Consider the following 17799-nt stretch of genomic DNA (forward strand, 5'->3'; position numbering starts at 1 on the left):
ATCAAGGATCGATGTACCTAAATCTAATGTAGGGATGGCAACGGGCACGGGGGGCACGGGTAGTAGCTACCCGCTACCCGTTTTAAAATAGAAAAGTAATACCCATACCCGCCCGTACCCGTACGGGTACCCGTGAGCGGGTATTTGCGGGTAGTTCTGGGTACCCGTGGGTAGAACGGGTACCCGCGGGTTTTCTCTATTATAAATAATTTTTAAATTTTTTACTTGTATTGTGTTTCAAATAACATGAAACTTAATTATTTTTGTACCTTTTGATTAAATATTTTGCTAAAATGCTAAATTTATTGGTGGTTTCCATTTGTGTGATTTTTTGTTCTCATTTTTAAAAAAATAATATATATTTTCTTTGTAAAACATGTGTGTTTCTATACTTTCTATACATGTAATAATATTTGTAGGGTGTTTCATCACCAAACTCATTAAAATATGTAAACAAAGTAAAAGGAAAAAATATACATAGTGTAATAAATGTTAGAATAATATATTTTTTATTTTAATTAAATATAATATATTAATTATCTAAATAACGGGTACCCGCGGGTACGGTACCATAATACCTGTACCCGCCCGTATGTACTACGGGTATTTTTAAAAACCCGTTTATAATACCCGCGGGTACCCGTTTGTGACCCATACCCGTACCCGTACGGGTTTTACCCGCGGGTACCCACTAAGTTATGAAATTTTAAAAGGATTTGAAAATTATAGAGAAAGAAATTAAAAATCAACTAAGTTATGAGACAAATAATTAGAAGTATATTTATCATCACTTTCTTAATTCAAAAGCCAGATTTTAATTTTCGTGGAGTTAACAATCTACTGAGTAGAAGGTTTTTTAGAGTTGAAAATTATCTCATTTCGAACTAATTAGATAGATGAGATTGTTGTTAATCATATAATATTCTACTTGACTTGTTGTTACTATCCTCATGCCTCATTAGAGTTATTATTGGTAGCTTCTAAAACAACACAGGGAAATTTATATTTGAATGGAACAATTCCACGTTCTATGCATTAATTAATTTGTCATTAAATTTATACTGAAAGTCACAAATGATGACATTAAATTAAACAACTGGAAGAAGTCCTTCACCACAAAAATTTATGAAGGCACAAGTCAAACCTCAAGACTTGACTCCAATGAAAAACTCATCCATATTCTATGACTTTCCTTCACACTATAGTTATATAAACAAGGTTCTCAACTTTGTTGAAATTGTAATACCACAACTTTATCTTTTTTTCATTTCTTCTCCTTCTTTAGAGAAAAGTAAAGTGAAGCTATAGAGATAAAGAGATACATATATAAGATGAGTTTTAATGAAGAATTCATGAAGGAAAATGATGAGTATTTGGATGATGATGTTCCACTTCCAGGGTTTCGGTTTCATCCTACAGATGAAGAACTTCTTAGTTTCTATCTTCGTAGGAAGCTTGATGACAAACCCATCAGTATTGAACTCATTAAGGAGATTGATATCTACAAATATGATCCTTGGGATCTTCCAAGTATGTCTAAACTTTGATTAATATTTCTTTTGCTACTTGATTCATATTTTGTTTTTCTTAAAATTCAAAAACCTTGTAGCTTTTCTTACAAGATGAAATTAATTAATATGGAAGAGTTAGACTAGGGTTTTCCTCTAAGGCACCAGCATGAAAAATGATAATCATGATTAAGTATACATATGCAAAGAGGATCAAGTTTAATTTGAGGGTAAATGGATTTGCACTAATTGCATGAGTACAGTAATCGGTAGCTCCTCTTTTATATGAAAATATTATTTTATTATCAAATTTAACATTTCTTTTCGGCTCTTAGATTCTATCTCTAATAAATTAATATTCACATGGTCCACCTTGTCAGCTGTAAATGGGAGACTTTCCTCATAAACGCCTGCACAAATCATGTGAAAATTGTTTTCTGGACTGTCCAAGAAGATAAAAAGTTTGTGTAGTCTTTTTTCAGTAGACCTTTTCTGGTAAGGAATTAATTTTTTTGGAGTTCGTAAGAAATGTTTCTTTGTTTATATATGCCACAATTTTGGAGACAACTTTCAGATCAATAATGCATAGTATCACGTTATAAGCTTATAATCCTAAAAGTTGTGTACACATATGAACAAATGCGAATCATAATTATAGTTCAAATATTCTGACCTACTTTTTTGCTTAGTGCAACTTTGGTTCATTATTGATACCCTGAGTTAATGAGCTCCATGCATGTTTCAACCTTTTTTGTGTATAAAGAAGCCAGTGGAAATGGAAGAGAGAGGGAAGGTTACTTCTATTGCCAAAGAGAGAGAAAGTATAGGAACAGCATAAGGCCAAATAGGGTAACTGGTTCTGGCTTTTGGAAAGCAACTGGAATAGATAAGCCAGTGTATTCACATGGAGGAGAAGGGAATGACTGCATTGGACTCAAGAAAACACTTGTTTATTATTGTGGTAGTGCTAGCAAAGGCACCAAAACTGATTGGATGATGCATGAGTTTCGCATTCCCTCTAATAATGACATCATCAAAAAGCTTCCTAAGGCTAAGAATAATACTAATAATGCAGATATTGCCCAAGAAGCTGTAAGTAACTTAGATAAGTGCAATTTCTTTTTCTTTGTTAGATCATGTAGCATGATCTAGATTTTTGTTGGAACTTTAGGCAAAAAATTAAAAAAATGTGTCACATAAATCAAGGTGTTCAAAATTATTTAGACATATTTTTATATTTTTTCTGTAAGAACAACTATAACTATTTTATATAGGATTGTAATCACAATTTAGAATTTGATGATAGTTTAGCTAAAGATTTTAAACTTTTTGCTCATTACGACAAAAATTATAACTATAAATATCTTGCCTTTTTAATTTTCTTCTAGTTTCTCACTCAACCTTACCAAACAAAGTTATTTATACTTCCAAGTTTGTACATCAAATTTTTACAACTTTCTTTTCATGAAAAGAGAGAATGTCAAACAATATTTCTTTCCTAAAACCACAATATTATAACAGTAATTGTGATTGTGAAATATAATTTAAAACATCATTTATCACAAACTTAGTACAAAACCACTTTCTACCCAAAACTATCCATGTGATTTTCGTAATAATTGTTCACATCTTTCTTCTTTATATACAGGAGATTTGGACATTGTGTAGGATTTTCAAAAGAAATAAGTCACAAAGAAAGCACATGCCAGATATGAGATCGCATTCAGCTTCAAGGAGTCATTGCAATAATAACATGAAATCCAGAAACAACAATGTGGAGTCTAATCAAGAATCATATATCAATTTTGGTGCAAGTGTAGGCCATTATCAGAATAAGCAAAACCATGTTATTAACTATCCAATGAATCAGTTTCATGTAGGTCAGTTAAGCTCTCCAATGGCACAAAAACCTCACCTAACTGCACCATCTTCTAACTTATGGATTAACCCTGTTGTGACTAATGACATTTTTACATTTGAGAACTGTGATGAGCTTGGATCTGTTGTGAAGTTTGGTGTTGATTCGCATAGCTTGTAAATAATAACCATGTAATTTTAGTTGAGTATATAGTTAGAATGGAATATATTATTTCAATATTCTTGGACTTTAAAGCTTAACACCTTTCATTTTAGGAAAAAGAAATAAGAGGGTCGCACATCAGTTCTATTTCTTGATATTTCATTCTTCCTATTCCTAAACTGAAAGTTGGCGAGATTTATTGTCAAATAATATTGTATAAATGTGATTGTATTAAGATTATTGTTCTAGTTAACATGTAATATTTAGCAGACTTATTGACATGATACTAATTTTATTGCTTCCATATTTATGTTCTTAACTACATCATTCTTTGTAAATACTAATTTCATCTTTTCAGTCATTGTGGGTTGATTATATTAAATTTTTCATCTAAAGTAATTAATAATAAGAGGAATAATCAAATAGGTATTTACCACAATCGGCAATTGTTAGTATGTTAGTTGTTAATATGTTAATATTTTATTGTGGATGAGACTTCACCCTCAACCTCCTACACCCTACCATCAACCATCTTATAACTCCCATTTTTTTGGGATGGTGAGACTCGAACTCACAACCTCCTGCACTTCATTCGTCACGATCACTCTCTTCACTATCAGACCACCTTAATCACTCCTCACTATCACACCATCTTATGACTCTTTTACCACACTTATTAGGGGATTAATGTAAGTGTGTCACTTACTTTTCAACTTGCATGCTTCCTCCACTCCATATGCACCTTCTTAGTTGGGCATTTCCCCATGGTCTACCATTTGTTATGTCTTATAATTGCATGAGTTCTGATGTCCCACACATTCATTTTCAAAAAAATAAATTATTATATATTCAAATCAAATCAATTAGAACTTAATTGCTATAATATAAAGAAATCACCATAAAAAAGGTTGCTATACAAAATGGATGGTTCTTCAAAAAAAATTCATAACAAATGGAAGGTATTATTTGCACTAGAATGAACCAATTTTGTCTACTTCCCAAGAATATCATGCAACTATTAATATATTATGAAAGCATATAATACCAGTCAAATGTTTAAGGCTCATAAGGTATTTCTGACATAGCAACTAACTTAATCAATATATAATATTCAGATCCCTCCTCCATTATAATAAGCAATGTATGAATTCTTATAACAATATTTATTTCAAGCATATGAATTCTTATAACAATGATAATATTATTATTTTTATCAGGAAAAGTAATAATGATATTAAATGGATGTTAATTACCAAAGCATGCATACTCCTCTATATGGGTTGGCTGTGAAATAGTCTTCGTTCATGTCAAGATCTAGTTTTCAAAATAAGAAATCAAGTGTTAAAGCTTCTAGACTTTTCAAATATATATTTAATATCCTATAATCTCTTCTAAATTTCAATAACGGCTGCTATGGAGAATAATTGAAGTTTTATTTCAATGTTTCTTGAAAGAGTAAGCCTTTGACCCCAATTAAAATAATACTAAATCATCCACACATCAATATGCATACCCTGACACTACACGTCAAAGTCCATTATTTTCTGTTGTAGACATGATACTTGATGAGGATTATTAAACATTTATATGAGTGAAGTATGTAGAGTTGTAAAGTTAAAATCTACCTATGATGAACATGAGCTCATATAGTTTATTTTCCTTCTCATCCCATAACCAATATGAACTAGAAGTTTCCTTCCAAACTCACGGAACTTCTTAGCAATGGCCTTGTTTTTTTTTGTTAGGCAAAAAGCAGAGATTTTATTAAAAAATAAAAAAGATACAAAAGGTTTATAAACCGGACAACCCATAGTGATTACAGGTCAAACTTAAGACAAACTAAAGGGTGAGAAACTCGATCAGAATAATTAAAAGTGTTTCTTCCCCTATGACTATTAATCCAAAGTCAGGATTTAACCATTGCTAATTCGAAAATCTTCTAAAGAGAAGACCTAACAAAGTTAAAAATGAAATCAATCATAGAAAGTCAAATAACCTAGATAATGGTCAACCAGATGACACTCCAAACTTTCAAATATCATTGGTGATAAATCATTCCTATGTGAGTAGTCAGATGATCAATTGATTGAGGATGTAGGGTAATACTCATGTTCAACCAATTATAAATAAGTGATGTCTCACTGAATAAGTGAGAGTATAAGATGAAAAAAGATGTTGAGAACTTTTTGGATAATCATCATAGAATGAGCACAAGATACCTTCTCCACATGAGTTAATATTAAGAGTATGGCTCTGCATGTCAATATTATTGCACTTTTGTTTTGGTTTTTCAAATAATTTCTCTATCCAATACCAAAAAGAATTCTAACTCTCCTAAGTTGGGTACTTAGGAAAATAAAAAAAACAAAACATTTTTATTATAAATAATAAAAGTAAGTGTTAGATGAACAATATCTATGATGTCATTAGGGTTGTTATTTTTACATGGAACAACACAATGTGTATATGATGTCATGCTCATCCAGAAATCATAGATCATATGTTTTTCTCTTGTTATTTCTCTTAACGTTTTTGGCAACTGTTGTATGATTGGTTGGGGCTCGTGGGTGTGTTACCTTCATCTAGTAAGTCTCATCTCTGGTATCATTTTCTACCAGTTAAGGGGTGATTGACGAAAGAAGTTTCCTCTGTTATTTGGATGGTTGAAATTTGGTCTCTGGATTAGTAGAAATAAAGTCGTTTTCAACAATAAAATTGTGAGTATGGAGTAGTTGGTGTCGAAGTAAAGTTCAAGTCTTAGATTTGGATTAAAGAGAGACAGAAAGGTGTTGTCATGTCTTGGTTTGAATGTTCCACTAATCAGATTTTGAGTATGAAATGTTATTGCTATGTTTTTGTTTTTATTACTGGGTGGGCTGCGGTTGTTTTGTTTTGGGCCGTGTTGGGGTCTTTGATAGGGGATGTTAGCTACTAAACCCTCTTGTTCCTTTGGTTATCGTATATTTGTTCCTATTTGGTTGTAATTTTGATCCTTCATTAATGAAATTTCACTTAAACAATATATTTTTTTACAATATTTTTGCACTAAATGTAACTTTTGATTAGGAAGGTCTTGTCGAGAAACATAATGAATTTCATTTTACAGCCCTATCACATGTACCCAAAGAAGAATAAATGTAGTAAAATTTAAATGATTTGGGATGTTGCATGCATTATCAAAACTTGACTCCTAGTAAAAGAGAACAGTGACGAATTTCCAACGCCCTTTGCATATGTGGATTTTCTTCATAGAACCGTTCCCTAATTGGACCATAGATAGATATTGATGCACCCTCTACTGTAGATCTTGTGTTCTAAACAATGATATAACTGAAATTATTGGGCTTAAATGATTTGTTAAACTATATACTTATCATTAGTAACATATTCGTGAAACTCATCCTCAAAATCCCGTTCTTATTTCCCATAGGAATGACAACGGGACGAATCTGAGTTGGATCCTCAAAATCTTGTTTTTATTTCACATAGGAATGGCAACGGGGCGGATTTGAGTCGAGTTTGCACTTATCCAAACCCGAACTCGAAATTTAAAACCTGAACCCGATTGGATAACAAGAACCTGATTGGAAACCCGAAACTATTTTATACATATGTATATATATATAAATAATTATGTAATTTTAAATATATCATTTGGGTTTGGGGCGGGTTCGGGATAGGATATTACATGTACTAAACTCGAACCTGAAAATTGTACTTGGGTAAAACTCGATCTCAATCACAACGTGTTTTCCCAGTTAAATTCGGGTTGGGTTCGGACAGGTATGCACGGGTTCGGTTTTCATTGTCATCCCTAATTTTACACTTATAACCTGTGTTTTGTATTGGAAGTGTTACGGGACACTGTTAAGATTTAAGCTCATGATGAGAGCCCAACCCAAAAGACTAGTCTACTAGGTGGGAGAGCCTCATGGCTGAAGTACCACATTGAGTTTACTATTCTACTCAATGTGTACTCCTAACATTGTCGCCCCCTTTAAGGGCCGACGTCCACGACGACTTTCACTCTATCGGCACTGACCCGATGGTAGCCCTATCTCTTTTGGTGACTTCACTCACCTATTATTATTCGATAATTACCTTAATCCAGCCTATAGGTAGCCCTTTCCGTGACGCAACTCTCAATGAAAGCATCAATTGTTAGGATTTAAGCTCATGATGAGAGCCCAACCCAAAAGACTAGTCTACTGGGTGGAAAAGCATCACGACTTAAGTACTATATTGAGTTTACTATTCTACTCAATATGGGACACCTAACAGACACCCAACCATGTCATTTTAATTCCAGCCACAAAAGCATCAACGGTCAGGTCGTGCCCCACGACACGGGTCGTGTGTATGAGAAGTAACAAAGCTTTCTTCTTTTGATGAGAGTTGGTGATGTTAGTTTTCTGGTTTTCCATATTAAGCCTTTCTTTTGACGCATATATAAATCATTGTATTCCCCTTTCAAAAGAACAATAATGAGAAATATTATTGAAGTAACAAAACTTTGATTCTCATTCTTTATTTCTTTTCTCCTGCTTTCTTCTTCAAACTTTTCTTTCTTAACCTTCTTGGGTTCTAGAAGCATTGTCATGACTGCTAACTTTTATAATATGGTATCAGAGCATTAATTATGTCTTTAATGTCTTCCTCTTATGATTCTATTCCTCAATTTCCATCCATTAGTCCAAACTCCTCCACAATGTGTTTGGATTACTATTACAAAGAAATGAGTAGAAGAAATGCTTGCATGTGGTATTCCAACAGTCACTCATCTAATTTGTATTCCTCTCTCAGAGTTGGATATCCACCAACAGTTTCTCTCGATATCAAGGGTGCAATGTCTTATTATTTTTTGAGATGGTTATAGAATTCTTGGTTGTCATAAATGCAAGAAATTGGATTTTTCAGCCATAATCAAGAAGAGCATGGGCATAATAAGGATGGGATAACTCAAGGTGGTACATATTTATCCACTAAACATGAAGGAACACAAGTTCTAGGGCGTGACTTTAATCAGAATGCAAAGTATATGAGTCCTTTGCATTCCTCAAGTGGCCATGTAGTTGGGCAAAATCAAGTTGTTGTTTCCATGCTTCCCTCAAGAAGAATTTTTTCTAGACGTGTATTTGATCTTGGTTCAGCATATCTTGCACTCAAATCTCGAAAAATAGTAGGTTGAGATTTGAAGGTAAGGTAAGATTGGTAACTTTGATTTGCACCATTACAAGTGTAACCATGGATTGATTTTGAGTTACCTTTTCTATAACATGTTTTGTGCCTAAACCAATATAAGGTTGTTGTCCCTAAATCATAGAGAAGGTGCAGATAAATAGGGTGAAAATGAAGGCAATGATTAAAGGAAAATGCCTCATATTGATTGCAAAAGAAAGCGTATAGATTGATGCAAAATGATTTTACTCAATAATTGTAATTGTACAACACAACAACAACACTTCCTTCTATGATCCTCAAGAATATCTGCAAGAAGTTTTGCAACATTTGTTTTGTTTGAAGAAGAAGATTGAATGTATTTCCAAGAACTCCAAGAACTCACCAACTTGCTTCATTTCAATAATACTTTACTTCTTATCCTTCTCTCACACACACAATATCATCATAGTATGTATTTTACAATCATGAAACTTCAATAATATAAAACCATGAGAATAATTCCATGTAAATATGGTCAAGATTTATGATCAAGAACATAACCAAGAGATTGAAAATCCAATCATGATCGAGATTCTGATCCATCGCATTGTTATGGCTTCAAATCAAGATTTCAAACTGGACAATCATTAACTTTTACTCGTCTGCTTGAGGGAGGCTATTGGAAGTGTTTTAGGACACACGGTTGTGTCCCAAGACACACGACCATGTCATGTCATTTTAATTTCAACCACAAAAGCATCCATGACCAAGTTGTGCCTCACAACACGGGTCGTGTGTATAAGATAATTTGTTGAGAGTTGGTTATGTTAGTTTTTTGGTTTTCCATATTAAGCCTTTCTTCTTTTGATGTATATATAAATCATTGTATTTCTCTTTCAAAAGAACAATAATGAGAAATATTATTCAAGTAACAAAAGTTTGATTCTCATTCTTTATTCTTTATCCTTCTTTCCTCTTCAAGCTTTTCTTTCTTATCATTTTTGTTCATTCATAAGATTTCTTTCATGGCTCATGCCAAGAATATTTTGTTCATGGACAATAACAAGTTTTTACGTTAAATATATGTTTTATTCAGTGTTAGGACTGGTCAAACCGACAAACCACTAAGAATGAGGTCAAGCTAGTGACAAAATAGGCAGGATCAGGTCTAAATGATTATTGGTCCTACCTGGAAGATCGACAAAGTTAGGGGGGATGATGAAAGTGAAGGATCGGGCCAAGTCGGCCCTTGTTGTGCTGAAAAACCTTCATTCATACCAAAGGCAAAGTTTTGAAACTTGGTTTGGTGAAAGCCATCAATGAAAACTTTTGGGTGTGAAAACTGAAAAACTTTCAAGTCCCACATAGAAGAGTTTTGAGAAAAACAACTCCCAAGTCCCACATTTGATAGATGAGGAACTTGGTAAAAATATCATGTTATAAATAGAGACATTTCCCCCTCATTATAACTCGCCCCAAGTTGAATGCACTTTCATTCGACTTTTTCTTTCTCGCTCGTATTTTCCGCTGATGCATTTCTGTCAAACTTCTTCCCCTTTCTTTCCCCACTGGTCGTTAGGATTGAGGGAAAAGAATTGGCACAAGTAGCCATATTGTGGGCATTTCAAGAACTGACACTAGTAGTCAGATTGTGGAAAAAGAATTGGCATGGGTAATTGATAAGTACCAAAAATACCTCATTTTCATACACTTTCCTGACACTTATCCTATGTAAATCATGCAAAACCAACTTAATTCAACATTTTTTAGATAAATTGTCATATTTTGATTGTATAGTTTTGTCCACCTCTTTTCCAAATCTTTGTATGAAATTTCTAGGAAAAATGAAGAGAATAACAAATTCAAGAAATAGTCGTCCACATAAGCCACTATTGATGCATACTTGGAAAGCTAAGTACTTTACCATAAGCATGGAACAACAACATGAAGTTGCTCACTAAGAAGCCTAGTGTGGGCACACAACACCGCCCAGCTGACCTGACACCAACTTGGCCCAGTCAGGCACAAGCCTTACGCGGTCAGACTCAAGCATGACACAACCCAACCTGCTGAAGTAGGCAGTTCAGTGTGCACCTTGGGAAGGCCTAGTTGGAACCACACACCTGGCCAGAGCAGGACAAGCTGCTCAAGCAGGCAGCTCAGCATGATACCTAAGCAGTCAAGCGAGCTGGACCCAGCAAAAGGGTCAACTTGACTTAGCCACCAAGCCACTATGACATCATGCATGACCTTACATGACAAGGCCTCTGAGCACTTTTCAAAGTAGCTCACAATAGCTTGGTCAAGTAACTCACAACTAGCTTTAGTGAGTCAACACCAAATAACTGACTAAGTTGTTTGGTCATAGACCAAACCCATGCTGAAGGGTTTGGTGCGTCCAGCGTGGATCGGGAAGGGGGCCAAGCAGTCACGGTTCTAAGCTTGTTCACTTCCAATATTCATTCTTCTTCTTCATTTCTTCTCTCTAGAAATTCTGGTCACAGTTCTAAGCTTGTTCTAAGTAAATTCTTGTAAATTTTACTTAGAATTCAAGAGGAGAAAAGAATATGGCAAATGTGATATAAAAACATAATTTTGTAATCTCATTTGGATTCAAAAGCATCTCATACTTGGATAGATGACTTATGCTCCTAAACATTGATTTGGATTGTGGTGTAATTTTATTTCTTTTCCTCATTTGTATCATCTTTTGATTTCAATACATTCAAGTTATTATTTTTGGTTAAGTTTTGATTCTTTGAGAAGTTCTTAATACATTTTTTAGCTTGATCACCTAAAACTTGATTTAAAGATCCAAAAATGCTTCTTCTTAAAGTGTTGACAAGTGAACTAAAAAGTATAACCTACACCTTAGTTCACTTGTCATATCAAACATCTATTTTAAACAACTTATTTTCAAGCCTAAATGATGTTAATGGAGACTGAAGTACGGGGTGACAACCTACTCCGACGAGTGGCACTTAACTATTATTTAGTGTATTACATAAAGTTTGAAAATCAGCTTATCATACTAGGACACTAGATAAATGATTTAGAAATGATGTATGAAATTAACTAAAAGCATAACACATAACTTGTAATGTTTTTCAAAATCATTTGAGTCTAGAAATAATTCCATGTTTCAAATCAATTTTCTCCTCAAGAATTAGTGAATATTAGTTTATATTTCCTTGTTAATATTTTTATGCAATATCATTCGAAAATCACTAAAAAGTTATTATCATTATTTTTGCTATAATATGCCTATATAATCTTTTTCTAATGCAATTCCCTTAGGTTCGACAAAACTATATACTATACTACAATTGAATCTTGAAAAAAGATGCAAGTGTAACATAGTAAAATATTTACTTATAAATTTTATTTGTTGATTAAAAGATTCCTTAAAAGCATAAGTTCAAACTAATTCATGGTTTGTAACTTTGTACATAGAAATAATATGCAAAAGAGTCAATCCAATCAATAGATTGTTACTCGACAAATAAAGAGTAATGAATAATAATCTAACCACTAACATTTACTTTCTGTCAATTACTTTATGCAATTAACATTTACTTTCCGCACTAACATTTACTTATGTCTTTTACTTTCCGCAACTAACATTTACTTTCATTCATTTACATTTCCGCAACTCACCAACCTTCGAAAGAACTGGTACATTTAACATTATTCTTTTGTTCATTTTATTCTTTGATACCAACCTTTCATAAGAAATGGTATGGTTAACTTAATAAAATGAGACCGACTTTTATGGTATGGTTAAAATGAACTCGAGAAGGGAGTAAATAAATAAAGTCACCAAATAAATAAGTTGTTCATCACTCATCACTCTTAATTTAATAAATAACTTGAACACTAAGAAAACCCTTTCAACAAGTGACATGCTTTGTTGTTTAGGGGGGAGTTCCTAGTGGTGAAATCTAGTTTTCAACAAATTCATATTGTGGGAATTTCGAGAATTGACACTAGTAGTCATATTGTAGCGGGTGTATTCGAGATTGGTTCTTACAATACAGTAAGTATTCGATAATAGATATTTGTTTTATCCTGGGGACGGCGTGGTTGATAGTCTACTTGCACAATTTGGACAATACTAGAAAACATCTTAAAAAGAGTGACCTAATCGTGACTCGACACTATTTCGTGCCATTTAGAATTGTTGCAAGCTACGGTAACAATAATATAAGACGTTTCTACTACAATGACATTCGTAGATAATATTAGTGGACCCAACAGATTTGACCTGAACAAAACTTTCAATTTGATGGGACAAATTTTAAATGGTGACGACATAAGATGAAAATTTTCCTCACTATGAGAAAAATTGCACACGTTCTGAAAACCGATGTTCTAGTGTTGTTGGAAAAAGCTGAATGGGTTGTTAGATGATATAGCTCTCTGGAATGAAAATGATTACCTTTATAAGAATTTTATTTTAAATAGGTTATCAGATGATCTCTATGATAACTACGGCTCATACAAGTCTCCCAAATTAACTTAATATGCACTTGAAAAAGAGAGAAATATGATACTGATGATAAATTAGTAGAGTCTCAGTCCAATGAGATACATAGAATTGCTCGTGAAATCATTTCTGATGATATGTCCCTAGAGAGCTAAACTCACAAAGTCTATGACTGTGTATTCATTGGGTGTGATGTAAACAACAAGACGTACAAGTTTTATGACCTTATTGAAAAAGTAATCATTAAGTCTAATGATGATGATTTCAATGAAAAAGTATGTCTCTTTTAAATTGAGAAATAGCGGCAGCATATCAACTAGTCACATACATGTGATTAGAGATAATGATAAAAAATGAAACATTTGAAATAAAACCTAGAAGAAGTAAGAGAACAGCAACTGCAATTGCTAGAGAGTATAAACCTGGTTATATTGTGTATATATTGGAGGAGAACCCATCAACTCTCCAAGAAGTTTTGACTTCTTTGGATGTTAATTTGTGGCAAGAAGTCTAAATGATGAGATGGACTATCTAGAGTCTAACAAGAAACATACTATTTTACCTCAAATAACTATGGAAGTTGAAATGATAGCACTAACAACAGCTAGTGAAGAAGCAAGTTGACTGAGAAGCTTGCTTGTAGATATTCCCATATGAGAAAAACTAATTAGTTGTGTTGATATATTGTGATAGTATTGTGGCTATTTCAAAAATTGAGAATCACTTTTATAATGGTAAGAAACGAAAATTCGTCATAAACACTGCACCATTAGAAAGTTACTCTCTATAGGAGTTGTTATAGTGGATCATGTATGCACTAAGAATAACTTAGCAGATCCTTTGACCAAAGGAATAGCTAGAGAGAAAGTTCATAATATCTCTAAGAGTATAAGACTATTGCCCTTAGAACGATGATCACTCATCATGGTAACCTGACCTAAAGTGATATGAGAATGAACATGCTATAAAATTAAGAGAAGCATAATTTCTATAGTATATGTAAGGATGAGTTAAACTCTTAATAAGATCTATACTCCAATTGGAGTGGAGTACCTAGACTACAAGAGTACTCTTGATTGACTCACCTATGTGAATGTGGAAGTGGGGGTCGCTTCCTATGAAATTTTGGGGCATAAATTTCTATAGCGTTCACTATACTAGGATAGACGTGCATGGCCTTTAACGCCCGAGTTTTATAGAATACACGTTTCAAAAGGATGTGTATGATTTGATATTAGAGATAGAGTTCAAGACTACAAGTCACTCTAATAAAATTTAGATCTTATTCATTGTGCAAAGGTTCAAGTTGCATGACACCTTTGTTTATGCACAATCTTATTGAAACCACATAAATTCTCGGAAATCGTTTTTTAATTGCGAGTGGAGAATTGTTGGAACTTGGTTTCTTGAAAGTCATTAGTGGGAAATTTTGGGTGTGAAAACTAAAAAACTCTCAAATCCCACATAGAATAGTTTTGGGAAAAAACAACTCCCAAGTCCCATATTAGAGAGATGAGGAACTTGGAAAAAATTCCATGATATAAATAGAGGCATCATCCCCTCATTATAACTTTCACCAAGTTGAATGTACTTTATTCAACTTTTTATTTCTCCCTCATATTTTTCGTTGATACATTTTCGGTAAACTTCTCCCCATTTCTTTCTGAGACACTAAGAATTGACACAAATAGCCAAATTGTGGAAATTTCGAGAACTGATGCTGGTAGCCAGTATTAAGGGAAAAGAATTGGCACGAGTAGCCATATTGTTGGAATTTCGAGAATTGATACTAGTAGTCATATTGTGGTGGGTGTATTCGAGATTGGTTCTTATAGTGCATTAAGAATTCGATAATAGAGATTTGGGTTGTTTTATCTTGGGAATGGCGTGGTTGATAGTCTGATTGCACAATTTGGGCAATGTTATGAAACGTCTTAAAGAGAGCGATATGTTTGTGACTCAACCAATATGTATTATTTCGTGTCATTTAGAACTGTTGCAAGCTACAATAACAACACAAGGTTATGCTGCCTAAGTAGTTCAAGTTCATGTTGCCTACCCGACAAAAGTAGTCTAATTTTATTGTGTGTCTGATAGGCTGAAAAGAATAATGTCATTATACAATAGTGCAGACCTCTGCTGGGGTGTAAACCACTTCACCTTACGATATAAATAAGTGAAGCTCGGTGCTTAAATCAGTATGAATAGATTCATACAACATATGCCGTGAATATGTATAAGGAACAACAACTTGCACTTTAGAATATGCACATGGATTGAAAATGTGGTTCGCATTAGGAATTGCGGCCACAATAATGCAGATGCAACTGACACCACATCAGCAATGCACCGTAATTGCGGTGTGAATGAAATTCACTTCAAAAATTTCAACAAAACAGTGTTGCGGTTGAAACGGGACAGATTCATAACCGCAATATTGCTTATTCCTCTCTTATTCCATTTTTGGCTTTCAATTTTCAAATCCAGACATCCAATTTTAATGTCAGACACTCAAACAAGATTCGAAGACGAATTTTTCATAAAAAAGTAAAAGTAGATGTAGATCTAGAGTAGAGTGGAGTAGAAACTAAAGTGATGAAAAGACAAGATTCCAAGACAAAGTCACTCATATGCTCACTTACGCAATGAACCCGTGAACTTGATTTCCCATTTGCTATCTCTTCTTCTCTCTTGATATATTCAACAAAACCACCATCTAACAGACCAACATCACTGTAGACGCAATTTTAAGGTAAAAAGTTTTATTTTTTTAGAAATCTTCATCTCACTTCTTCCTATCTTCTTCTCTATTTCTAGTTTCTATCTTTAATTCTTCATCTTGTCTCTATTCCTATTCCTGCATGTGAGACAATGAGAGTAAGAGAAGACATGAGTTGAGAGTGGAGAGAATAAAATGTATAGCTTCTAAATATGTCATTGTTGTTTTAGCAGTGTTAGGAAACTAGATGAATTTTGTTATTATGGACCTTTATAGTTGCATTTTGGTACTTACATCTTCAAGCATGGGCCAGCGACAACCTTTTTTTAATATAGAAAAAATGTTTGTACTACTAGTATATGAATTTTATATATTGTATTTGCATCATTCATCATTTATATTTAATTATCATTTACACTAATGTACATAGATATTACACTTTTTTAATCGCATATGTTATTGGTAGTTTTTAAATGTGCTAATGGGCTTTTCTGTCGAAAAATTTAAAAATATCATGTTAGAAATATAATTATATTTATAAATATTTAGAAATGTTTATATTGGTAATTTTTAAAATGTGCTAATAGGCTTTATGTATTATATTTCTTTAGAAAATCAATTTATTGATAATTGAGTATATTATTTTTATTGATAATTGTTCTAAACTTACATAGTTTTTTTGCATCTAGGCGATGTAAAATTTTCCTAATGCCTCCAAGAGAAGAATTTCCAGCTAAAAAGTTAGAGGGTACTCCAAGTGAAGATATTGGATGGCATTTTGGAATACAAGTACCTGAACATTGAAATAATATTAAATTTAACACTAGATGGAAGCAACATATAGCCCATTATAAAGGACAAGTTGCAGATTATCCTAGAGTCACTTGTGTAGTTAGAGAAAGCATAATGAAACTACTCTTGGACGGGAAAGGAAAAAAAACTTGACTAAAAAAGAAAAGAAAAGAAAAGATGAGTTTAAAGCATTATCAAGAGGGGATACTAATGAAGAAGATCTTGATGACTATATTGATGAGCAAGTGAGGCAAGCTAAACAATCAAGCCTTAATTCACAATACGAATGGGAACAAAGACAATATTTTAGGCAACAAATGAGGGGGTCTGAGAATATATATGAGCAAGGTGGAAGCTCTCACGCAAGTGGTAGTGATGATTCAAGACTGCAAGATATTGATTTTAATTTAAGGTCTACATATATTGATCTGGTGAGGAGCAGAAACGTGAAACAACCTAAGATAACTGGTCATTTTATGGATGCAGCGAGGAAGAAGCTTAGAGAAACTGTGGGAAAGTTTTTAATGTATGAACGTAATCAGGTCTCCCTGGTTTCATGATTTAATTTTTGCAACAGTCGAGATTGGTCAAGGAGTTAAATGTCCATCTCCTTATAAATTTCAACTATATGTTTGAAAGCGGAGTATAATAATATGTGTGAATGGATTAAAACATTAAAGCACACATGGAAGGAGACTGGGATAACGATAACGTGTGATGGTTGGACAGATAGTATAAATCACAAGCACAATATGAACTTTCTAGTTTACTCCAGCAAAGGAACGGTTTTAAAAAAAAATTATTAATGCCTCCAATGTTGGTAGTAGAAACACAGATTACTACTTCCAATTGTTGAATAAAATCATGGATGAAGTGGGTGAAAATTATGTCATTCAAATTGTTACGGATAATAAAAAACGCTAAAAGTTGTTGGCCAAAAGTTGATGGAAAAAAGACCACATTTATATTGGTCTACATGCTCAGCTCATTGTTTGGATCTTTTCTTGGAGGATATTGGAGAGAATAAAAATGTACAAAAATCATTGGAGGAAGCAATGATGGTGATAACCTTCTGTATAACCATATATGGATAGGAAATCTTATGAAAAATATA

The 17799-nt window shown here is 33.3% G+C and overlaps 1 protein-coding gene across 2 annotated transcripts; it reads left to right on the forward strand.

The window, feature by feature from the left end:
* The first annotated feature begins 1258 nt into the window (after positions 1 to 1258).
* Positions 1259 to 17093, forward strand: LOC109340581 (transcription factor JUNGBRUNNEN 1-like). Of its 2 annotated transcripts, none has more exons than XM_019578302.1 (5): positions 1259 to 1530; positions 2272 to 2600; positions 3157 to 3750; positions 6729 to 6734; positions 17079 to 17093. In XM_019578302.1, the coding sequence occupies exons 1-3, from the start codon at positions 1332 to 1334 to the stop codon at positions 3544 to 3546; spliced, it is 918 nt and encodes a 305-aa protein (XP_019433847.1). In that variant the 5' UTR covers positions 1259 to 1331; the 3' UTR covers positions 3547 to 3750; positions 6729 to 6734; positions 17079 to 17093. The 2 variants fall into 2 exon arrangements, with proteins under 2 accessions (XP_019433847.1, XP_019433848.1); XM_019578303.1 differs by having other exon boundaries at positions 2275 to 2600.
* The last annotated feature ends 706 nt before the right edge of the window (positions 17094 to 17799 follow it).

The sequence above is a fragment of the Lupinus angustifolius genome, unplaced genomic scaffold (genome assembly GCF_001865875.1).
Source record: "Lupinus angustifolius cultivar Tanjil unplaced genomic scaffold, LupAngTanjil_v1.0 Scaffold_203_33, whole genome shotgun sequence".
Lineage (NCBI taxonomy): Eukaryota > Viridiplantae > Streptophyta > Magnoliopsida > Fabales > Fabaceae > Lupinus > Lupinus angustifolius.

Coding starts and splice junctions, on each gene's coding strand:
- LOC109340581 (XM_019578302.1), top strand. CDS start 1,332: ATGAGTTTTAATGAAGAATTCATGAAGGAAAATGATGAGTATTTGGAT. Junction 1,531..2,271: donor TGATCCTTGGGATCTTCCAA/GTATGTCTAAAC, acceptor TTGTGTATAAAG/AAGCCAGTGGAAATGGAAGA. Junction 2,601..3,156: donor CAGATATTGCCCAAGAAGCT/GTAAGTAACTTA, acceptor CTTTATATACAG/GAGATTTGGACATTGTGTAG.